Genomic DNA, 25,256 nt, shown 5'->3' with positions numbered 1-25,256 from the left:
AACCAAATGATGTCATGCCGCTAAATAATAAATTAATGAATAAAAAATTTAAAAATAAACCCGAAAAAACCTACATGGATTTAATAAAAGATAAATAAATATAAAAATATTAATTTACTTAAAAAAATAATTTTGTCGATTTGAATGAAATGACAATGTTACAATAAAGAAATGAAACAAAAATAACCGCCATGCGCTCAAAATAAAGTCTAAACCGGGAAGCGACGGGCAGCACCGGGCTCAGCCGGACACCACGCAGCAGAGGCCGGAGAATCTCCTCTTCCTCCGTCTCACCGGCGGGACCGGAGTCAGGTTCAGTAAACTGCTGTCGTCTGCAACGGAGGGAGAGAAAGACGGAAGGTGGAGGACGCCGCCAAATGAGTCAAAATATATGTCGAAAAACGGCAAACTATACTATGCCGAAAAACTTCCAAATATACTCCACTGAAAAACCTCCAACAACTACATACTGTACTATGTCCAAACACGTCAAAATATGGTACGCTGAAAAATATCCGAAAACGACAAACTATACTATGTCGAAAAATGTCGAAAATATAATATGCAGAGAAAAATCCCCAAAATACATACTATACTATGTAAAAAAAAATCAAAATATACTCCGTGGGAAACGTCCAAAAATTACGTCCAACAATTACTATGTTGAAAACGTGAAAATACAACAAAACGCAAATTTAACATTGATGTCAGTAAATATGACGAGTGTGTTTCCGAGAGTGGGCTCTTCAACTAGGCGTCCTAGTCCCTGAAATAATTTCCAATCGTTATTCTGTGTCAATGCATTCTTTTATTTAGTCATAAGCATGACAGCCGCTCATTAGAACCTCTATTACTGCCTTGTCGGGGGATTCTTTTTTGCCATAAGAGCCGCACGGGCCGCGTGAAACGGCTCCCGGACGTTTTCCCCGCCCACTTCTTGACCCCATCACCCTCCGCCTTCCCAGGGTCCTCCATGGGGGAAGGTTGACATAATCCCCGCCCTGTCCTCGCTTACCTTGGTTTTTCAGTGGTAACGGCATCGTGTCCCTGAGTTTGCTGAGAAGGTTCCGCATCTCACGCACGTCGCTGTGAAGAGTGGGAAGCGTTGAGGTTGGTCTTTATCCGTCCACCTATCCTTCCATTCCACCACCCATTCATCCATCCTTCCATCTGCTCATCCATCCATCCTTACATCCATCTGTCCGTCCAGTCATCCATCCATTTTTCCCCTCTGTCCATTCATCCATCCGTCAATCCATCCAAGCCAAGCCACTGTCACAAGCCACTCCCATTCATTATCCTCCTTTGCATCCATCCATCCGTCCGTCCAATCATCAATCCATCAACCTTCCATCCATCCATCCTTCCATGCATCCGTCCATCCATCCATGCATCACTCCATTCATCCACCTATCCCCTACATCCATCTGCCTGTCCAATCATCCGATCCATTTTTTCCGTCCGTCCATTAATCAGTCCATTCATCCGCCCCTCAATCCATCCACCCATCCTTGCAGGCAACTGTCCATACTTCCATCCATCCATCCATCCATCCATCCATCCATCCATGCATCCATCAATATTTCCATGCATCAATAAATAGTCTGTCCACCCTTTCATGCATTTCTTCATCCACCTGTCCTTTCCTTCAACCACCCATCATTCAATCCATGTTTAATGGATGGATCCATCCATTAATCTGCCCATCCCTCAATCCATGCAGCCATCCTTGCATCCAAGCATTCAACCATCCTTCCATCCATCTGCCCATCTGTCTATCCATCCATTCATCAATCCATCATTCCATCCATCCATTCATCCTACAGTCTGTCCATCTATCATCCCATTTATCCATCCCTAATCCATCCATTATTCCATCCACCCATCTGTCCAATCATCCATCCATCATCCTTCCATGCATCAATCCATCCATCTGTCCATCCAACCATTCTTCATCTTTCTTTGCATCCATTCATCCACCCGTCTGTCCAATCATCCCTCCATCAACCTTCCATGCATCAATCCATCCATCTGTCCATCCATCCATCCATTCATCCTTTCATGCATCTGTTCATTCGTACATCCATTCATCCATCCGTTCACTGTCTAATTTATAGATTTGTGTCAATTCTTCTTTCAACAACGGCAACAATTTTCCAGAATGAATTCCCAGATAAATCCAAACCAGGGGCCGACAAACTCCCCCTACCTCTCGATGTTTTCGATGTCGGTCCCCACCAGCCAAGGCTCCTGGGGATAATCCACTGGAGAGGAGGAGGAGTCGTCCAGAATGGGAACATCTGAGCTCTCATCCACCTTCAAGTCCACTTTGGGCTCCTGGTACGAGTCCTTTCCTAAGCGGGGCGACAAACACATGCACACGGGCAAAACCGTCTTTTTATCGCAAGCAAATACAATTAATGAATTCACAGCGTTTGTTATCAAATGTAAGTGTAAGTTGGGAGGTGGGGTTCGGGTTCGGGTTTGGGTACGGGTTCGGTCGGACCCCTGAAGACCTCCCTCCGCTTCCGACTCCATGACGCTACCTCTCCTGTGGAGCTGCAGCACGCCCAGCAGGCAGAGGGACTTGAGCATCTCGGTGATGAACATCTCCAGGCAGCACTGCAGCTGGATGAAGAGGCGACAGATCTCCGGCTGGATCTCCCCGTCCTCCGGCCTGCACCGCCCCCCGGGGGTGGGCGGGTGGGGTGGGGTGGGGAGGGGGGTGGCGGTGGTGGTGGTGGGGGTCGAGGGACAGGGAGGAGGGGGAGTAAAAGGGGAAAACAAAAACAAAAATAAAGAGATTCATACTAAGAAATCAAGGGGTAGAAGAAAGGAAAGAGACGGAGACAGGGTGTAAGACAGACATAGATAGATAGACAGACAGACAGACAGACAGACAGACAGACAGAGAGATAGACAGATAGATAGACAGAAAGCCGGCTCTTACCCTGAGCCGGACATCAGTGCCAGGTCGTGGTGTGCGGCGCGGGCCATGGAGCATCCCCTGGTCCGCGTGTGATGCATCTGGACGCGGAGCGACGGGCAGTCGGCCGAGATCTCCCCGACCGAGATCACCTGCTCCCGGTAGAGCGCCACCAGGGTGTTGAACTCCTGCACCGTCTGAGGGCCACAACCAAACCCCAATCCTGAGGTGGAGGTCCTTATCCTGAAATGCTGCACGTATATAGCTGTTTGTTTGGGGTTTTTTTTGTCATCATACAGAGCCCATAGCCTTACGGGTAAAGGATAAGATAAAAAGAAAAGATTTAAAAAAAAATCAACATATATTAATTTTGAACTGTATATCAAATGGGAAACACACATTTCGGAAGAAGAATCGATCTCAATATGTGGGATATAATCAATATTGTGATATGAGACTAGGTATTGTCTGGGAGAGAGAAAGAGAAGCAGCTGCCCATTTTGCTACCAACTGAAGTTGTCATACTGACAGCAGAGCGATCTATACCATCATAATATCGATATCGTGATGCGAGTTTAGATATAATATGATCCAGATAAATATCGTCTCGAAGGCCTCGTTACAGTAAAGTAAAGCAATTTTCTCAACTTCACAGCCTCTGCCTGCTTGGTCATACTGTAACATCCACATCACTCAATCGCTGCTTCCTCGATTTATTTTGTGCAGCCCGAAGAAAATCATCGGAATTATCGATATCGAGGTATTCGTCTAAAAAAAAAATCTAATGGCGACATGTGATTTTATTTTTATTATACATATTTTTTTTGTCAATATCTGCCCGCGCAGCCCCTTGCAAAGCGCGCAGCGACCAGAACGTTGACGCCGCAGGGGTGACGAAAACACGCACAGCCATGCGGTTACTGTCCCTGCGTGTTTTGATTAAACACTACACTAGGCTACAGCTCACAGTATATATGGATATAGATATAGATATAGATATAGATATAGATATAGGTATAGATTATATATTCCACGGAACGACCTGATTCAGTTACTGATTAATGACAGTGGGCGCGTGTGCGCATTAAAAACAGTACATCTTTTTTCTTTCACCCGAATAGAAACGCGCGGGTGGGTCCGTTGCACGCGTCCGCCTCACCATCCCGCCGTCCCCCGCCGCTCCCGGAGCTCCGCGGTGCGCGCCGCCGCTCTCCCCGCGCCCCAGGTCCGTGTGCGGCGGACGCCTCGCCGCTGCGGAGGATTTGGGGCGTTTGGGTCGGCGACACACGCACGCACCGCGGAGCGCGGAGGGGGCTGTAGTAATGAACGCTTCTCCTACTGTAATAAAAAAAAAAACAACAACAACGACGACGATATTTAATTGTTTTTTATTTAAAACGTTTTTTTTTTTTAATTATTATTATTTTACCCAAACCCAACGCTACGAGCTGAGGTCGCTGCAGTGTTGTTTCTTTTCTGTTCTTTTCTGTTCCTTTCGTTCTTTCTGTTTAATTGTAATATTTGGTTTTTCACTCCTGTCTGCAGGAGGCGCAGCAGGCGCGCGTGGCGTGGAGTCACGGGACGGTCCCCGTCTCAAGGCCACGGCGCGTGCCTTCCGTGCTCACGTGTGCGTGGATTTATTTATTATTATTATTATTATTATTATTTTTAAATGTATTCCTTTTCCTTTTTTTCTTTATTGATCGAAATTGTACAGACAAGGGCCACGGGACCGCCACGACCGCAGGGTAATGGTCGGATCATAAATGAGATGAAACAAAAAAAAGAATGAATAAAAATCGAATTCAGAAACAAATACATCGGAGCAAAGCAAGTCGTTATTTGTCATTGAATTAAACATAAAAAACAAACGTGGTCTCTTGACGCTCCTGAGTGTCTAGTTGATTTTGGGTCCCCAATAAGGGGGTATGGGCTCCAGTCCTGCCATTTTTGTGCCTGGGCGCAATTAACATTGAAATGCACTTCAATGTGAATCGGTCTTCTTATTTCTGTGCTTTTATTGTTTTTGTGTAATGCCGTTCATGCCTGATGTAAAGCATTTTGAATGGCCCTCGCGTATGGAGATGCTCAACATTCAAGATTTTTATTAGTCACACGCATACAGGTATGCAGTGAAATGCAAGCGGCAGTGCCTGCAGAGATTGTGCACATTTTTAGCAGCAATAAAATTCCCAATATAACAATGTATAAAATAAAATAGTATAAACATATTAATATAATAGAAATGTGGACTGTACAAACAAAAAACAAAACAAATACACTGTGCAAAAACCGAGTCAGTACATACAAAGAAAATCACCTGTGTATTGTGCACTATACCACGACTGGCAGCGCTTAAGGCAACAAGGAAGGGTCAGTGCTGCGGTTTAGGGGACGCGGTGATGGACTGATCCGGCTCGTCTATAAGACTTTATATCAGCGTGACCAGATGCCCTACAAACCAAATGTGGTCTGTTTGTGTGGGACAATGTGGGACACAGTACCAATGTTGAGAGGCCGTCTAAAATGTTTGATATAATATCCAACTCCAAAGTAAAAACATTTCTATTCTGCCCCTGAGCTCGTCACGTCTCTCAGGAAACGCCTTTACACCGGCTTCACCCGGTTATTTTGTTTCCCCGCCTTGGTTGTAGCTGCATTTCCAGTTTCTTTTCTCATCTCAGGATGCTGACGGAGCGCTCCCATGGAAGGCTCTGACGCAGGCGCAAAGGTGACGCACTATTGCTGAAGCGGGCGCATGGACCTGGGTTTCTGCAGGAGCAGGATGGTGCAGCTTTATTACATACCTGATGGATGTTGGCGGTGCCTTCAAGCGTCTGCAGATCAGTCAGGGATCTCTCGACCTGTGATGTCTCCTCATCTGTGACCTTGAAGGGTGTTACAGATGACTTGACCTTTGACGGCCCCTCATACAATTCGGCCCCGTTCTGTATGTCCATCCCCTTTGCCACTAGGGCATCCGCCCTCCTCTTTACTGCTGCGTCCACACCGCCCGCTGGTCCCTTGCCGTGGGGCCCGTTTCGAGGGAATGCCACGTGGCTCGTTTAAATCCCATCTTGAACGGCTCTGTCGACAGGAGTAGGTGCTTCTTGGACCGATGCCGCGTGGTTGGTGACCATGCTCCTGCGATAATCCAGGAAGCTTGGCCCTATTTTTCGGTTCGCTCTCATCACCTTTTGTGAGAACCCGAATTCTCGATGCGCATAACTATTTTCCGAGCCGATATTTCTTAATGATCTTCCCTGATGTCACTTTTAAAAGGATCTGCTTCTCCTTGAGGTTGGTCATTGACTTGCTGCTCTCTTTCAGCTCTGCCACAACGATGTTATGGAACAGTTAAACCCTTCTGATTTGGCGTTGGGACGTGCGACTCTGGTGGCTGGCTTTGGCTCGGGGTGAGTCGGTCGGGTGCATCTTCTTTGAAAGCTTGGATCAATGCTTCCTGTATTTTAAGACGGAGGCCGATGCTTTCTTCAGCTTGGGCTTTGCATCTGTGAGCATCTTTGTACATCTTTGATTGGGGTAAAAGAGTGTCAGAGTGTGTCCCTGTTATGCTTGGTGCTTTTATTGTTTCGTTCAATAAGATAACGGAGAGGCTTATAGGAAGTGCCGGCCCTACACACACACACACACACCGCTGAAATTACACAATTCGCAGCGAGCGAGTGGGCGTGTTGATGACAGCCAATTCTCATGAATCTTCATCCACGCTTTTGTGCTTGCCTGTATACCGTGTATTATATACAGCAACCAGCCACAACATTAAAACTGCTGACAGATGAAGTTAATAACATTGCTCATGTTGTTCCCATGGCACCTGTCAAGTGGTATATATCATATATATTATGCAGCATGCGAAGTCAGTCAGTGCTTGAAATTGCTGCTGGAAGCAGGAAAAATGGGCAAGCGTAAGGATCTGAGAGATTTTGACAAGGACCAAATTGTGATGGCTAGACGACTGGCTGAGAGCATCTCCAGAACGACAGGTCTTGTGGGGTGTTCCCGGTATGCAGTCGTTAGTACCTACCAAAAGTGGTCCAAGGACAACCGGTGAACCGGCGCCAGTCATGGGGGCCCAAGGCTCACTGACGCGTGTGGGGAGCAAAGTCTAGCCAGTATTGTATCTATTGCAGATACATGGCAGGTAGCAAGGCCTGCTGACTTAGCTTTGACTCTTGTCATTTACAGAGACATACATGAATTCAACCGTAATATCAACTTATTTTTTAAATGTAAAAACTACACAATCACACAACCACCTTATCTTTGTTTTTCTGGATCTTGAGGGTCACCTGGTGCGGGCGGTCTTACCTGTCATCCATGTGCTCACCTACTAACGTCTGTTTCCATAGAAACCACATTTGTTTGGCTTTGAACAAAACTTTTGCAATGGCCTTTTTTCAGTGTCGCGCTAAGGACTCAGAAGTGTTGGACAGGCACATTTAGGCTACGTTCACACTGCAGGTCAAAGTGTCCCAAATCAGATTTTTTTGCTCATATGTGACGTTTTTTTTTTTTTCATGAGTGTGAACAGCACCAATCACATGGAATCTGATCTGGTCAATAGATACAGATCTTGGACTTTTTGCAATGCGACAGATTTGCAGATTTAATCCGCGAGCTTGAGCCGAGGTACACGGTCCCATGCCCCCCGACAACCACGCGCCTTTTGCTGCCGTGTTTGTACTGCGTGTGGCGTCTTTGTTGCTTCTGCACATCCGGGGCAGTTCAGCACCGTGACCCCTTCACGCTGGAATCTGATATTGGCCACATTTAAAAAAATAAAAAAGAATGTGACCAGCCAAACAAAAAAATCTGATCTGAGCAATAAATCCAAATTGAGCACTAAGGCTTGGCAGTGTGAATGTAGTCTTAGACTTAAAAAATCATATGACAATTTTTTCTAATATGGCGTCGTGAAATCATAATTGAAATAATGTCATATTGTAATTGAATAAGCTCATTTTTATGTTTCTCAACATTGGGACCATAGTTGTGAGACATGAACAAAAGTGGTCTTTGGACCCATTATAATGCTTCATATTTATCAAATCCCATTATTTAGTGATAATTTGTCACTTCAAGATGTTTAATAACACTGTGTATATATTTATCAAAGGTCATATGTACAGTACATTTTTAACATAAACCCAAAATTTCACTGCTGGCACTTAACGCCCCATAGCTGCAGAAACACCTTAAATACAGTGTAAAAAAAAGGCAGACAAGACAGACAGACAGACAAGAACCAACAGAACGCAGACTGTAGTTCAAACGTCTCCAAACATCCCAGATCCGGCAGCGTTTTCGGCTGCAGGGCAGAGGCCACTTTGCACAGGTCGCCCTCTGGAAGGTCCGCTTGCGAGCCTGGAAGACTTTGGGGAAGAGGGCTTTCACTGTCTGGTTGAGCTCTGGATGGGAATGAAAAAACGTAAAATAACAGAACCATTTGGATGGGAAAATATCAGTTGTTAGTAGCGCGACGGTGAGAAATGAGACGGCACTGTATTTGGACCTCAGATCATATATCATTCATAAATATAAATAAAAGTTTTCAGGCCCCGCCAGGTCTTCCTAATATGCAATCGCAAACATGAATACAAATTCAACAGTTATCTGCAATATATTTCCAAACCCCTGCACTACTCCTGCATATTTTCAGAAATTGTTTGAATAAGATGGACCGATCCACAGTCATTGTTATGCACATAATTGTGGAATCCTGGAGGGACGGTTTCACAATTTATTCCCAATTATTTAGTAATTCGTCCATTATTTCACCATCTATTAGGGGTATTACAGATCTGAATTAATGGACAATTACGGATACAACATCAAAAATATATGCATTTTGTTGCCAAATCACAATTTTAAACCATATTTATTGTCCTTGTGAGGAAATGTACTGTGCAGGCTGGTAAAAGACAATAAAAAAATAAGCACTTCAAATAAGAAATGGTGCTCCGCCCCAAAAGACATACTCCTGGCGATGCCACTGGGCAAGGCATCGGTCAAGAACCGGAGCTGGTCCCCAGGCGCCGGGACATGGCCGCCCGCTGCTCCTAAATACGTCAGATACCAGGACTGGTCCAACAGCATTAAAGCATTATAGCATTAAAAATGCATTATAGGATGTTGGTTAGGGTTGGGTATTATTGAAAAAAAATATGATACCGGTACCTCAAAGAGATACCGATACCAAAAGAGTACTTCCATTGGATACATTTTTTCTACTATACCCATCATGTGAATATAAGCATTGAGTTGTATAAAATGCCACAACTCCTCCTCATCCAACTGATTTTTACACCAATACCTTTTGAAAGTCTTCAAATGATTGAAATTTTTATTAAATAACTGTACAATGAAGTATTTGGGCAGCTTGATTTTAAACAAAGAGCCAGTACAAAGGAATGATTGCAGCGAAGAAAACCCCATTTCACTGTTCATATGGATGGATACCTGACTGTAGTTTCAAAGCTTGAATTGAAAAACTGGGAACCTGTCCTTTAACAGACCGTGGTAGCTGCTGCGGTAGTGAGCCAATCGCACGTCCCATTAAATTGAAGAACGCTTGCTGTGATTCGCTGCGAGCAAAACCACATAAATAGTAATTTTTGTCGAGATCTTACAAAAAGGATTGAATGCAGGTATTATTTGACCGGAGAACTTGGTATCGGGTCGTTTCGATCGGTACCTTAAAAGCTATTGAGTACAGGTTTCGGGGGGAGGCTCACCTCTGTGGAAGAGTGTGTGTGAGATGAGGGTGCGGCAGAGCGGGCAGGGGGTGTTTGCAGAGCGGGCCCTGGCCAGCTTGCGCAGGCAGGGCTCGCAGAAGACGTGTCCGCAGGGCTTGCAGCTGTACGGGCTGAAGTGGACGTCCAGACACACCGCGCACGTCAAGCGCTCCCTGTCCTCCCCCTGGTCCTCGCCGTCGGTAAACGGGCCGCTCAAACCCTGCCGGAAAACCCAAAAAAGTCCCGCGCTCCTGTATTTTCCCGCTAAACGACACTCGGATGCACAGCCTGCGTTGGCATTACAAGCTCCTCAACGACACCTTTTAACCATTTTCCTTGGACACGAGCTGCAAATTCCTTTGACTGCTGCAAATGGCCTACTAACTTTTTTTCTCTTTTTTTATCCTGCATTCAATATGAATTATGCAATAATATAGTCTCACACTTTTTAATGCTCATAGCAATGAAAACTAATCTAGTAATTCAATACATTTGATTTATTAATCTAATCTATTTGTGCTACACATAATGAAATTTAAACCACTTAATTTGAATGGGGAGATTTTCTTCAAGACGTACTAACTTTAACAATGGCCATTAAAATTACATTTTTATAAAACAAGTCCCCTGCACAGCTAAGTTATTTAAAAGAGAATTAAAGCTAAGTTACAGGAAGGGTGGCAGTAAAGTTAAGAGTGGCACAGTTAAATTAAGGCTAGCACACTTAAATTAAAGAGCAACCATATGTTTCGAAAAAAATAATAATTACAATAGTGGGCTCATGGAGAAGATGGTTTAAAAAAATCTTATCTCGGCCAGTGCCAAATCCAGTTTTTACAAGTCCCATCCCAACGGAGACATTTGGTAAAGTTAAAGAGAACAATGGAAAGACGCGCATGACGCGGCACAGAGTACACAGGCTTTGTTTTGTTCAAGTAGGAAATTAAGGAAAACAAATGAATCTAAAATACAAACACATTGTCTTTTTTTTTTTTCCTCAAACAAGGAGAAATTCCACAGCGGAAACGTCTCTTGGTTACGGATAACTTTTTAGTTTTCATCCAGGTAGGAAGGAATGAAAGCAAACTGGGAAATAAATCTAAATCTAAAAATATAGCCGCAGGCAGCAATGCATGAGGTCCAGGTAAGTCGGTGTGACAAAACAATGTACGAACTACAGTTTCAGAGTATTTTAGTCTCTTATTTGTTTTTAGATTGGCTGACCTCTGAGGCTGCGCGTGCTGTCCACCACTTCTTTGCCGCCCTGGAACCTCGGCTTCTCTGTGTCATCTGGAACACGAAAGGACAAAATGAATGCAATTATTCCAGAACACAGATTATGCAATTATTCCTTCCACTGTGTAATTTATTACCGCTATTGTTATAACTAACTACAATTCAGGAAGACATAAGGATTGCCAAATTGTCTTTAGTGAAATACACCCTTATGTTATTAGGGTATTATGTTATTGCAGCTGTACAGGCTGAAGTAGACGTCCAGACACACTGTTAAGGACAACACACCCTGTTTTGACTATGATATACAAACTCTAACGTTTAGCCTACCAATAATTTGGAATTCGCCCTAATAGGACTAATTCAAATATATGCTGGACTATGCAGGTAAATATGGACTTAGGTATCTGTTGACAGCCACCCAAGTGGCTCTTCCCGGGCTCGCCAACACAGAGACACAGGCGATGATGCTGAAGACAAACAATTTTATTGAAGAGAGCGGCAAGATGTAACAAGCCAGGAGCAGATGGAATTTTGTCATGACAAAGGCTCCCCCCTTCCCATGTGTGTGTAGGGATGGGTGAATTAACCCGTGCTCATCAACCGCTCTGGTGAGCAACAGGTGCACAGCCACCCCCGATCCTGGGCACAATCATCTAGACCCTGGACAGGTGTGGCTGCTTAAATCACACCACCCTCACACCACAATGACATAGAACGAAATTATAAAATTCAAGATGATATATTCAAATTAATTGTCTGTAATGGAATACACCCTGCGTGTATGTTATAATCGCAAAAAAATCTAACTTTTGTTGTACTACCATAAATTTAAAATTTGGCTCAATAATCAAGGACAAATAGAAATGTATGTAACCATCTTGCCAAATGTGTTTTGCCACTTAACTCTCTTCCCCGTCGCCCAGTTTGCGCGGTCCAGGCACGCACACAAGGCGTGGTCGGAGTTGTAGCGTGTTTTCCTCCCTGCTCCGACAGTTAAGTAACTGTTTGTATTTCAGCAGGGCGTGTCTTAAATTCAAATTTTTTTTTCCCCTTTTAAGACCCCGAGAACAATAACTAGAGTCCGGATGCTGTTTCGCCAAATACAATATCCTACTGGCAAGCAGCCGCGCTGCGTGCTGCGAGTTGGTTCCGGATGCCCCGTGTCGCAGTGGCACAGTAACGCTGGCGCAGTGACAATTCTCCGTGACCAATCAGAAATCGGCAGTGTTTTCACGCGACCGGCCGGTATCGCCGACGATCAAACTTGGACCGCAGCGTGCCTGGACTGCCCCGAATACAACTATCATTCATTTGTGTCCGTGGGTTCGACGGTTTCTGAGCACCAGACACTCTGACATGTGATAATGGATCTGAGCAAATACAATTCATAGAATAAAAACACACCCTGGAGCTCTGTCCCGTCGTGACGTCTCCAACGTGATGTCACTTCCAAGTTTGCGGGTAATGCCTGATTTTACGGTGGGCATCTCTAATTGCATTACAAAAATGAGTCCAGCTGTAATTCTAAGTAAATAAAATTTAAAATAATCCTTAAAGCCAATTGCTGCGCAACTTACCCACACATTGATTCACTGGGTGTGCCAACCTCAAAGTTGCTCTTGAAGGACGGCACAGTTGCGTTAGGAGTATCAGAGCTAAGCTTAAGGTGGCACAGCGTCCTGACACCGAATGATACTTACCAAGAAAGGGTTTGAACTTGGCGTCTTTATAAAAGGATTTTATTGGACTTCTCAATCTCAAACCTTTGCTGCATAACGCAACCAAAATTCCAAAATTAAATCGTCATAATCTTTTATTTGCTGCCAACATATATCTAACGTAATTACTTATTCCCAGCCCGGACATCACTGCTAAAAATATATTCAATGATAGTAATTTCAGGATTTAATAAAATTGCCTAGTCTGGTGTTATACATATTTTATACCTGCCCTCATAAATCCTCCAGGATCAGTAATAGGATCGTAGGTCAGATCACATTTGGATTTGCAAATATACTGCAAGGCCAAGAGCATTCCGTTTGATGCGATGCGATGTGGTAAGAACATGTGTTATTAGTATTATTATTATGAGTATCATGGGCAGATCCATGACATTATCGATGGGAATGAAACACTGGGAAAGCTTTTTGTCTCGCAGGGAGTTAATTGTTAATCATCGATCTGGGTTTTTGTGTCCAATTCTGATTTCCATTCTAGCAGCCGGATCGACTCGTATGAAATGTTGTTTTTTTTTCTTTTTACTGAAACACTTTCAACTCAACTTGTCTCTCATCATTCATTATTGTGCATTTTTTTTTTTTGATGGGTGGTCAAATCCTCTTCCATCTTTCGCATGGTCTATGTACAAGTCAACGATGCAGAACCATAAGGGCGGTACTTGATGCAGAGGCAATTTCAGGCTTTGTTCAACTGGGTCAGCCTGCTAGCTGCCTCTGCAACGTTCTTTTATTCGCTGTGTGAACTGTATGTGTATTGTTAAAAATGTGACGTTTCTGATTACGGTTTAACCTTGACTCACCTGCTTGACTCAAAATTGCCAACCCCCCCCCCCGCCCCCCCGAAAAAATCCCTAATTGAAATATCAACGTCCAAACTCTCTAGCCATCACAAAATAAATAATTATAAAAATATTTATAATAATAATAATAAATAAAACTGTTGTACAACAATATGTTAATACAGAGGTCTATGTTTACTGTTATTTTGTTTTTTTTTAGGTTAATTGTTAATATTCTGTTTTACTGCTTAAATTCTTCATATTTATACTGCTTGAGATTTCGAGATTTTGAGGTTAATTTTCCATCCTGCCACATTTTATTGTGTACAGATAAATATGAGTTTTATTGTAAATGTCACTCCCCATTCACACTTAGCGTGGTGAATGGCAGTATTTCAGCATTGCCACTTTTATTTTTAAGATTTTTATTCCATTATTATTGATGTGAGCCGCTGGGACATTAAAACGATTCTCTGGGGATGAATAAAGTATGTATTATCTACTCTATCTATCTCCCGAATACAAAACATGCGATGGATTTTTGATACACCCCATAATCATTTAGTCAATATTGAAAGAAGAAGAAGGGCTTAATTATGAACAATTTATATGGATGTATATATATATTCCCTATAAAGATGGAAAAAGACATGATAGCCATTAGATTACAATGGAGAACGTACATTTGTAAATGCTCCGATGTCGCAACTTCCTCCAACTTCCTCCAACTTCCTCCAACTCCTTCCAACTCCCTCCACCGGCTCTGAATTTAGAAACAAAGGTCAACAACCCAATCACTTCCACCCTGAAACTGTGACTTAGCACCAGCTCATATGACTGCCCATTGAAGCATACAGATCAAACTACAAATAGAAAAAACCCCAAAATACAATCAACTAACAATTTGTGTTTATCTAGCATTGAAATTACATTTTTTCATGATTGTTTTTATATGGCACGAAAATAAACGATAACCAACAAACTGTGCTACTACACAGCGTCAACTAAAAGGTTACTTTCTCAACAGTGTGCAGCAGTACCATGGTGGCAGTATTTCTTTGGCCGAGTCCCCATTTCCTCTGGCTCGTGCTTCCAGACACTCTGCCGGGCACGTGGCGCCAGGCGCATATGACATCCATCGTCGGCTTGTGCACATTCCTCACAAAGGACAGCGTCACAAAAGAAAACATGCCCTTGGTGTTTGTGATGTGGCTCAATGTGGAGAAGATGACGTCATCGGCGCTCAGTAGGTGGTGTCTCTCAAACAAGTGAAGTGTATACAGAAATGCACTTCATACATCATTTAAGGGAGATATTTTATTTGACTTTAAACAAAAGATAATGCGTCATAATTGCAAAACGGCAAAAATATGCAACACCAGGGGCAGGTGCTCAAAAAATATATAATAAAAGAAAAGGCACATGGACCCTAACTCGGTTCTCGGCATTTGAGTGAGTGAGAAAGTGTTTTTGTTTTGTTGCATAAGGAAACGGAGCGGCGCAGGGGGCAGATCGCGGCGCGCACAATGGCCGACTAATGTGTTCGGGGGAACGCTCTGCGGTTTACCACGTTTCTTACATCAAGATCATGATTTACACAGGCGCAACTGTTGTTTCGCACATTGTCCACGCCCCCGAAACCTACAAACAACGGCGGAGTACCAGGGTGTTCACGTATGGCTGGTACCATTAGGGTTAATGTGGAGTATTTGCCTGTAATCATCCCGTGTTTTTAACCGCTCTAAAAATGAAAATTGTAAAAAGTTTGGCGGCGCCACAATCCCTGCTGAACTCTGCTCGATCCGCTGCGCATCCCCGTTTCTCCAAACAAAAGCAATAAGACTGTGTTTTTAATCGTAGATGTTATCTATTGTAATTGAAAGAAACAAAAACAAACACCACGCATGACAGGGAGCTTAAATCGCCGACGCGGTGTTGTTGTTTTTCGCCGTCTTGATTTTGTCGAAAATGTGTGCTGGTGTCATCCGTGTCCCAAACGACTGTCCTTTGACCTGCCGTGCGTTCAAGGCGCTCTGGACGTTCCGGTTCTGTCTTGTGGACACATATTTGCGTCTTCCATCGCTCCATTCCAATAGCCTTCGGTTTTGGATCGACCCCAGTTTTCACAGCCTGAACATAATTATCCTTCGTCTGAAACGATCCTGTGTGATGGAATCAAAAGTAGTGAATGTCGAGGGTTTCAATTCACAATTAAAATAATGAGGCAGTAACACCCCTGAAATGCTTTAGGGAATTTTTTTTTATTGTTGATATAAAAATGGAACGGCAACATCTGCGTGCGTTCTTTCCTGTATGAATTCTAATTCAATGTCCAATTTTTCAGGATCCTTTTCAGCCTCCTATTGTTTAACTCTGTATGAGCGATACACTGAAGCCGGTTGTTTTAAAAGCTTGTTTGGCCTTCATACGGTCGTCACGGTCGTTTATTGCACGTTGCAGCAATAAACCCGTTTCTCTTTCTGCTTCGGAATGTACAGTAGGATGCATCAACCACATACGTACACATACATATATCCAAACATGGAGGTGCTTATATTGAACGAATATGTTTGGATATTGTCAAACATTCTGTCTCGGGATTCCTCTTCAACATGCCGCATCTGTCAGAGCAGTCCATGTCGTCCGTACATGCTCATTGTCCCTCTTGATTTAGAATACCTCATACCGTACCCCATTGTCTGACCATAGCAACGAAGTTCTTTTGTGCACTTTGCCAAAAAAAACTGCTCTTACAGGTTTGGTAAATTTATACCCTTCATCAAAATTCTTTCAGGCACATTTTTGCTCATTATCATTTCCCAAGTAATCATGCGTTTTTTTGTCCTTGAGATAGACTCCGCGAGGTGACACATTTGACACAACTTCATTAATCTCAGAAAAAATATTGTCGATAGAAAATGTGATCCACATTTTTGTCCTCTATCAGCATTGAGAATTTGTGCTTTTAAATATCATGCATAATATCATGCATTTAAGGTCAATGTTTATTTTCAAGCAGCATCAGAGGTACCGTGACCTCAACACAAACCGTAAACGGAAACCGAACCCTAACCCTAACCCTAACCCTAACCCTAACCCTGACCCAAACCCTTACCCTTACCCAAAGCCTAAGCCTAACCAAAATCCTAATCCTATACCTAACCCAAACCCAAATCCTAACCCTAACCCTAACCCTAACCCTCACCCCAACCGTAATCCTAACCCTAAACCTAACCCTAACCATAACCAATAACGTTACCCTAACCCTAACCTCACCCGAACCCTAACCAAACCCCTAACCCTAACCCTAACCCTAACCCTAACCCTAACCCTAACCCTAACCCTAAACTGAACCCTAACCCGAAGCTTTACATTAACCCTAAAACTAATCGCAACCCGAACCGCAACCTGAACCGCAACCTGAACCCTGACCCTAACTGGAACCCTAACTGGAACCCTAACCAAACCCTAACCCTAACCCAAACCCTAACCCCAAATGAAACCCTAACCCTAACATCACCCTGACCCTAACCCAACCCCAAACCCAAACCCTAACTCTAACCCTAACCCTAACCCTAACCCTAACCCTAACCCTAACCCTAAACTTAACCCTAACCCGAGGCCTTACATTAACCCTAACACCAACCGTAACCCGAACTGCAACCTGAACCCTAACCCTTACCATACCCCTAACCCAAGCCTAACCCTAACACTAAGCTTAATCCTAACCTAACCCTAACCCTAACCCTAACGTGAACCATAACCCCAAACCCTAACCCTAACCTGAAGCATAACCCTTACCCTAACATTAACACTAACCCCTGCCCTAACCCCAACCTGAACCCTAACCCTAAACTGTATCCTAACCTCTAACACTAACCCAAACCCGAACCCTATCCCTAACCATAAATCTAACTCTAACCCTAACCCTAACCCTAACACTAACCCTAACCCTAACCCTAACCCTAACCCTAACCCGAACCCAAACCCTACCCCGAACATTAACCCTAACCCTAACCGCAACCCGAAGCCTAACCCTAACCCTAACACTAACCCTCACATGAACCCTAACCCCTAACCCTAACCCTAACCCAAACCCTTACCCTAACCCGAGCCCTAACCCGAACCCTAACACTTACCCTTACTCGAAGCCAAACCCTAACCCTAACATTAACACGAACCCTTGCCCTAACTCCAACCCGAACCCTTACCCTAACACATATCCTAACCTCTAACACTAACCCTAACCCGAACCCTAACCCTAATCGTAAACCTAACTCTAACCCTATCCCTAACGTGAACCCTAACCCCTAACTCTAACCCTAACCCGAACCCTAACCCTAACCCTAACCCTAACCTGAACCCGAACCCTAACCCTAACCCAAACCCTAACCCTAACCTGAACCCTAACCCTTACCCTACCCCTAACCCAAGCATAACCCGAACACTAACCCTTACCCTAACCCGAGCCCTAACCCTAACCCTAACCCGAAGCCTAACCCTTGCCCTAACATTAACACTAACCCTTGCCCTAACCCCAACCCGAACCCTAACCCTAAAAAGTATCCTAACCTCCAAAACTAACCCAAACATGAACCCTAACCCTAACCATAAACCTAACTCTAACCCTAACCCCTACCCTAACCCTAACCCATACCCTAACACCTAACCCAAACCCTAACCCTAACACTAACCCTAACCCTAACCCTAACCCGAAGCCTAACCCTTAACCCTAACACCAACCCTAACATGAACCCTAACCCCTAACCCTAACCCGAACCCTAACCCTAACCTAACCCTAACCCGAACCCTAACCCGAACCCTAACCCTAACCCTAACTCGAAGCCTAACCCTAACCCTAACATTAACCCTAACCCTAACCCTAACCCTAACTCGAAGCCTAACCCGAACCCTAACATTAACACTAACCCTTACCCTAACCCCAACCCGAACCCTAACCCTAACACATATCTTAACCTCTAACACTAACCCAAACCCGAACCCTAACCCTAATCGTAAACCTAACTCTAACCCAATCCCTAACATGAACCCTAACCCCTAACCCTAACCCTAACCCGAACCCGAACCCTAACCCTAACCCTAACCCTAACCCTAACCTTACCCTAACCCTAACCTGAACCCGAACCCTAACCCTAACCCGAACCCTAACCCTAACCTGAACCCTAACCTGAACCCTACCCCTAACCCTAGCACTAAGCTTAATCCTAACCTAACCCTAACCCTAACCCTAACGTGAACCCTAACCCCTAACCCTAACCCTAACCCTAACCCTTACCCTAATATTAACACTAACCCTTGCCCTAACCCCAACACGAACCCTAACCCTAAAACGTATCCTAACCCTAACCCTAACCCTAACCCTAACCCTAACCCGAAGCCTAACCCTAACCCTAACACTAACACTAACATGAACCCGAACCCCTAACCCTAACCCTAACCCTAACCCTAACCGGAACCCTAACCAGAACCCTAACCCTAACCCTAACTCGAAGCCTAACCCTAACATTAACACTAACCCTTACCCTAACCCCAACCCGAACCCAACCCTAACACATATCCTAACCTCTAACACTAACCCGAACCCTAACCCTAATCATAAACCTAACTCTAACCCTATCCCTAACATGAACCCTAACCCCTAACCCTAACCCTAACCCAAACCCTAAGCCTAACCCTAACCCTAACCTTACCCTAACCCTAACCTGAACCCGAACCCTAACCCTAACCCGAACCCTAACACTAACCTGAACCTTAACCCTTACCCTACCCCTAACCCAAGCCTAACCCTAACACTAAGCTTAATCCTAACCTAACCCTCACCCTAACCCTAACGTGAACCCTAACCCCTAACCCTAACTCTAACCCGAACCCTAACCCTAACCCTAACCCGAAGCCTAACCCTAAAACGTATCCTAACCTCTAACACAAACCCTAACCCGAACCCTAACCCTAACCATAAAGCTAACTCTAACCCAAACCCTAACCCTAACCCTAACCCATACCCTAACCCATACCCTAACACCTAACCCATACCCTACCCCGAACCCTAACCCTAACCCTAACCCTAACCCGAAGCCTAACCTAACCCTAACCCGAACCCTAACCCGAACCCTAACCCTAACCCTAACTCGAAGCCTAACCCTAACCCTAACCCTAACCCTAACCCTAACCTAACCTTAACCCGAACCCTAACCCAAACCCTAACCCGACCTCTAACCCAAACCCTAACTCGAAGCCTAACCCTAACCCTAACATTAACACTAACCCTTACCCTAACCCCAACCCGAACCCTAACCCTAACACATATCCTAACCTCTAACACTAACCCTAACCCGAACCCTAACCCTAATCGTAAACCTAACTCCAACCCTAACCCTAACCGAACCCTAACCCAAACCCTAACCCTAACCCTAACCCTTACCCTAACCCTAACCCTAGCCTTTGCCCTAGTCCTAACCCTAACTCCCTTGGGAAAAGAACTGGGAAACATGTTCTAGGTGTCCAACACCGTACCATGTCGCTGTCTGTCATCTAATGAGTCATGGATGTTTTCGTCTTCTGAACTCAACTCTGCAGGTTGAATGTCATAGATGCGTACAGGCTCACTGCTATCATCATCATCATCGTTTTATATTGACCTTCATTCATTTCACTGAGAGGATTTATCCATTCATTGTGAAACTCCACGTCCTCAAACCATTTACTGTGTCAAAGATCCTTGCACTACATCAGTATGAACATACTGATATTTATTATTACTATAGTACTATATTTATCATTTTTGTCCTCTTTTTGATGAAGATAGTATTTTCATGAATGGGATATGCTTCAGGTGTTTTCTCCGGGCATCCTACCATACCAGTAGTTTTTCAGTGACAAGTGAAACAAATCCACAGCTGACCAGTACATCCACTTAACAAAATACAGGGTCCTGTACAAGTAAATGTACATTTATGATGATATGGTTCAGTAGATAGTCCAGCAATCCGTGTTCCTTTTTTGCAGTATTGTTCTTTTTGGCACGTTATGACTTGATGTTGAAACAGTTGACGATAGCATACTGCACACACGTATCCTGGACCATCAGTAGCCTTATTATTATTTATTTTGTATTTCATACTTTGAGGTTTTCAGCATCAGCCTTGGATGTTTTGTACTTATTTACACTATATTGACTGACATTTCTTCCTGGTTAGTTCCATCAGCAACGTCTGAACAATTTATAGATGCATCAAGGTCGTTTTCCATGTGTCCTCCACATGTACTATAAACTCATGAATCATCACATTGTTGACTGCTCTGAAATGCATTGTCCAAAGAACCACTTCCTAGTACAGCCGCTTCATTCCAGGCCTCCTGTTCACCTCGTACCGCTTCACTGTGCAAAGGACGGGCAGTAAGGGCGGTAACGGCACTAAATGCATCCCTCATTAGATTGTCACACGCCTTCGCTACGGTTGCTGGCACAGACTTCATCTAATCGAGTTAACCTTTGCACTCTGATGAATGGAGTGGTTGTCTTCTTATGCTTCCCAGTGTTCACTCACTAGGGCGCTCTATTTGGGGGTGTCAACATCTGCCCGTACTCCGGTGATTTCAAATACCGGTTTGACTTTCCCTGAATAGATGTGCAAGATCACAAACATGCACTATAGACAGACTTGAATGTAAATGTACTACGCTAGAAAGATGCTGGGTGAGTCATACGGCTGGTCACCAACTCTGCTGCATGCGTGTGAATCAACAACTGCATGCCACGATCCCTGCTTAATAATTGCACATATTGTGAAGGAATAATGTAGTGCTTGCATTACCCTGTTAGTATGTCTATCCCCTGTACTATTTCTGTTTTTACAGCTATACCTGTCATAATGAATAATGTTATTATCAATTTATTTATTTATTTAGTTATTTATTTTATTTCACTTTATTTATTCACTTAATTTTTTAATTTAACTTATTTATTTATTTATTATTATTTTATTTTTTATTTTTTATTTGTCCATATGGACATTCTGAAGGGGGGGAAGGATTGGTGTCTGATGCTGTTGTTCCCGATTGTATAGTTGTATTGTATCTTTTGTTGTGGGGGGGTGGGAATTCAATAAACACATTGTTTAAAAAACATAAATAGCACATGTATTTCCAGAAAATTTTCATTAGCATGCACCATCAATTAGCAGTGTTCTCTGGATGGCAGCATCAATTGGCATCACCTCATGCATCATCATAGTCATTAACATCAATACAGCCAGGAAACACCTCAGCATGCTTTAGTTTGAATTGTTGAATTACAGAAGGTATGATTTCTTGGCCATTAATTTATTGCATTATCATCTCTTCCTGGAACATTATCTTTTATTTTACCATGTGTTTTCATCTGCCAATGAAGGCGCGTTCCATTGACCCAAACAATATCTAGGTCACTTGTTACCCCTGTCAAAACCCCTTCGCATACAGTTTGTACCGCTGTCAAACTGATGGCTGCACGCTGCTTGTTCAGGAGCCGGCAAACCCTGCACCGCCCTGGTGACATTTCTGTCACATCTGAGGCCGACTTTTTGTTTTTTTGCCACGTCGGGGCATGGGAAACGCTGTGTCATTTTCTAACAAAATAATGACTTAATAGTAATAAATATTAATAACATAATGACAAAATAGTTTGACCAATACTAATAGCTGCTGAACAATGACCACAGGTAAAATGCAAAAGAACGCACGACAACAACAACACGCCTGCTGCTACAAAGACGGCGGATCTCCCAGACATCATTTCATTTCAAGATATTTCAAGAGTTCAAATATACCTTTTAAATTAATTTTGTTCAAAGGTGCACTTTTGTAATAGCACGACGTTCAGTTATCATTAAAATAAATTAATTGAGCGTCTCAGTGAAATTAATTATACGAGTTTCTAAAAAAAAAAATCAGTTTTGTTACGTAATGTTACAATGGTTGTGTTACTAATGGGCTGCATTAGTAAGTTTGTTTATTTAAAGGAGAATACAGTTCAATAAAATGTGCCACTTGCCTACTAGAAATACTTTATCCTAATTATCATGAAAAAATAAAATAAAGTTTATGCTACATTATCTACGTTCCAAAGACAAGACCTACCTCGACTACCTCATTACTAATCAGTTATGGGCCAATAGCATGTTCCTGCAATAGAGGAGGCTGCAGTTTCAGGTCAGCAGTTCTAGGACCACATTTCTAGGACCCACCAAGCGAATGATGGTTTAAAGGGTTTATTCCACCAAGCGAATGATGGTTTAAAGGGTTTATTCCACCCAAATACTTCTTCCTGTCTGACGATTAATCGTTTTAGGTGTAAGGTTAGAGCTGGTTAAGTTTAGGTATAATGTTAGAGATGGTTAAGTTTGGGTATAATGTTAGAGATGGTTAAGTTTAGGTATAATGTTAGAGATGGTTAAGTTTGGGTATAATGTTAGAGATGGTTAAGTTTAGGTTTAATGTTATAGATGGTTAAGTTTAGGTATAATGTTATAGATGGTTAAGTTAAGGTATAATGTTAGAGATGGTCAGGGTTAGGGTGTCATCCATCTTGTCAATGTGTCCAAAAACTAGGGTCCGAGAAATGTGCTCCTGAGTTTGCGGTGCTGAAACTGCAGCTTCCTCTATTGCAGAAATGTGCTACTCGAATGGGCTGCTTCTTCAACAACAGTGGAGATGAATTTATTATTATATATATTATTATTATTATCATAATTATTATATATATTATTGTTATTATAATATATTACTACTATTATTACTATTACTATTATTATTATTATTATTATTATTATTATTATTATTATTATTATTATTATTATTATTATTATATAGAAGGCTATGAACTCTATCCGCCACCAGGTGGAAGCATCAAACCTACACCGCTCCCAGTGCACTGACCATGGTGCTGATCTGATGTCCCAACTAACGTTTTGGGGCAAAACATTTTTTTTAATAATAAATATATATATATTGTATAAGGCCTACAGCAACTCTAGTGCAAGCCTTTAAAGCCGAAATGTACTCAAAGCAAATAATATGACGAAGAAAATTAAAAATCGAATAAAACTCATGAACTGATATTAAACTGAATGCATTCGCTTTTTTAATTGTTGTCTTTGTGCATTGTTTAGTTCCATGCGGTTTCGATGTAAAATGCTTTAAATATGCTCAAAGGCAATTTTCTATTATGTTTACTTTGTTTAACAATATCTCAAATTATTATCCTCCTTATTCTTAACCATGTTATTAACCATGTCACTGACTACAGTCCCAGTGCGCAGTGAGGAGCCGTTTGACGCTCCCCACGGGCCAGGCGGCCAAACAGCCGTACAGCCTCACGGCAAAGTGACGCGTTTTCCATCATCGGTATAAATACCAAGCATCGTTCCTCGTCAGCGCCACGAAACGCACGAGGTGAGGATGAGAACCCCCGTGCATGTGTAGAAAAGCCTCCACATTTTCCCCATGCGCTCCTTGGGGAACGAGGGCGCGCCGCGCGTCTGTTTTCCCGGCAAGTGAGGCTTCCCCAACCCAACACAATGGATGGAACAAACAACAACAACAACAACAACAACAACAACATCAACAACAACAACAACAACAACAACAACAACAACAACACCACTGCCACCGCCACAGAGCTCTGGTCTCAGCTTTACAACCTCACAAACAGCAGCTCGGAAGCTGGCGATAAGGAGGAGGTGAAGCTGAGCTACCAGGTCGCCACCTCCTTCCTCCTCGCCGCGCTCATCCTGTGCGCAATCTTTGGGAACGCGTGCGTGGTGGCGGCCATCGCCCTGGAGAGGTCCCTGCAGAACGTGGCCAACTACCTCATCGGGTCCCTGGCCGTCACGGACCTCATGGTGTCGGTCCTGGTGCTGCCCATGGCCGCCCTGTACCAGGTCCTGAATAGGTGGACCCTGGGCCAGGTGCCGTGCGACATCTTCATCTCCCTGGATGTGCTGTGCTGCACCTCGTCCATCCTCCACCTGTGCGCCATCGCCCTGGACCGGTACTGGGCCATCACCGAGCCCATAGACTACATGAAGAAGAGGACCCCGAGGAGAGCCGCGGTCCTGATCAGCGTCACCTGGCTGGTGGGCTTCTCCATCTCGGTACCACCCATGCTGATCATGCGCTGCCAGCCCAGCAGCGTGGCGCAGGACCCCCAAAAGTGCAAGATTAGGCAGGACCCCTGGTACACCATCTACTCCACCTTCGGCGCGTTCTACATCCCGCTCATACTCATGCTCGTTCTGTACGGACGGATATTCAAGGCGGCCCGGTTTAGGATCCGGAGAACCGTGCGTAAAACGGAGAAAAAGAAGGTGTCCGACTCCTGCTTGGCGCTGTCCCCGGCCCTGTTCCACAGGAAGACCGCCGGGGACCCGGGGGCCAAGAGCTGGAAGAGGAGCGTGGAGCCCAAGCCGCTGCAGCCCGGCAACACCAACGGGGCCATCAAGCACGCCGAGGACGGGGAGTCCCTGGAGATCATCGAGGTCCACAGCGGCTCCAAGAACAGCCTGCCTCTGCCCAACACCCCGAGCTCCGTGCCCCTGTTCGAGAGCCGACACGAGAAGGCGACCGAGGCCAAGAGGAAGATCGCCCTGGCCCGGGAGCGGAAGACGGTGAAGACCCTGGGCATCATCATGGGCACCTTCATCTTCTGCTGGCTGCCCTTCTTCATCGTCGCCCTGGTCATGCCTTTCTGCCAGGACTCGTGCTACATGCCCCGCTGGCTGGACGACGTGATCAACTGGCTGGGCTACTCCAACTC

The 25,256-nt window shown here is 44.1% G+C and overlaps 2 protein-coding genes across 2 annotated transcripts in view; one reads left to right on the top strand and one right to left on the bottom strand.

Moving 5' to 3' along the window:
• Positions 1-215: 215 nt before the first annotated feature.
• On the bottom strand, positions 216-14,484 carry LOC307243047 (regulator of G-protein signaling 7-binding protein B-like; the record flags this gene model as incomplete). The annotated part of the gene is made up of 9 exons (XM_080017698.1): positions 216-332; positions 1,016-1,086; positions 2,210-2,354; positions 2,547-2,677; positions 2,951-3,123; positions 4,086-4,177; positions 8,284-8,358; positions 9,685-9,904; positions 14,458-14,484. The coding sequence occupies 9 exons, from the start codon at positions 14,482-14,484 to the stop codon at positions 241-243; spliced, it is 1,026 nt and encodes a 341-aa protein (XP_079873824.1). The 3' UTR covers positions 216-240.
• Positions 14,485-23,944: 9,460 nt separating this feature from the next.
• LOC307243046 (5-hydroxytryptamine receptor 1A-beta-like) overlaps positions 23,945-25,256 on the top strand; it is a gene marked incomplete at both ends in the record, with an annotated part of 1,403 nt that continues 91 nt past the window's right edge. The window contains 2 exons of the mRNA XM_080017697.1: positions 23,945-23,994; positions 24,153-25,256. The exon at positions 24,153-25,256 is cut by the window's right edge and continues 91 nt beyond it. Coding sequence (XP_079873823.1) covers positions 23,945-23,994; positions 24,153-25,256 — 1,154 coding nt within the window. The remainder of the gene's footprint in view (positions 23,995-24,152) is intronic.

Source organism: Zeus faber (assembly GCF_960531495.2).
Source record: "Zeus faber genome assembly, chromosome: 17".
Classification (NCBI taxonomy): domain Eukaryota; kingdom Metazoa; phylum Chordata; class Actinopteri; order Zeiformes; family Zeidae; genus Zeus; species Zeus faber.
Note: the sequence above shows the minus strand (reverse complement) of the source record. Positions and strands in the feature narration are given on the sequence as shown.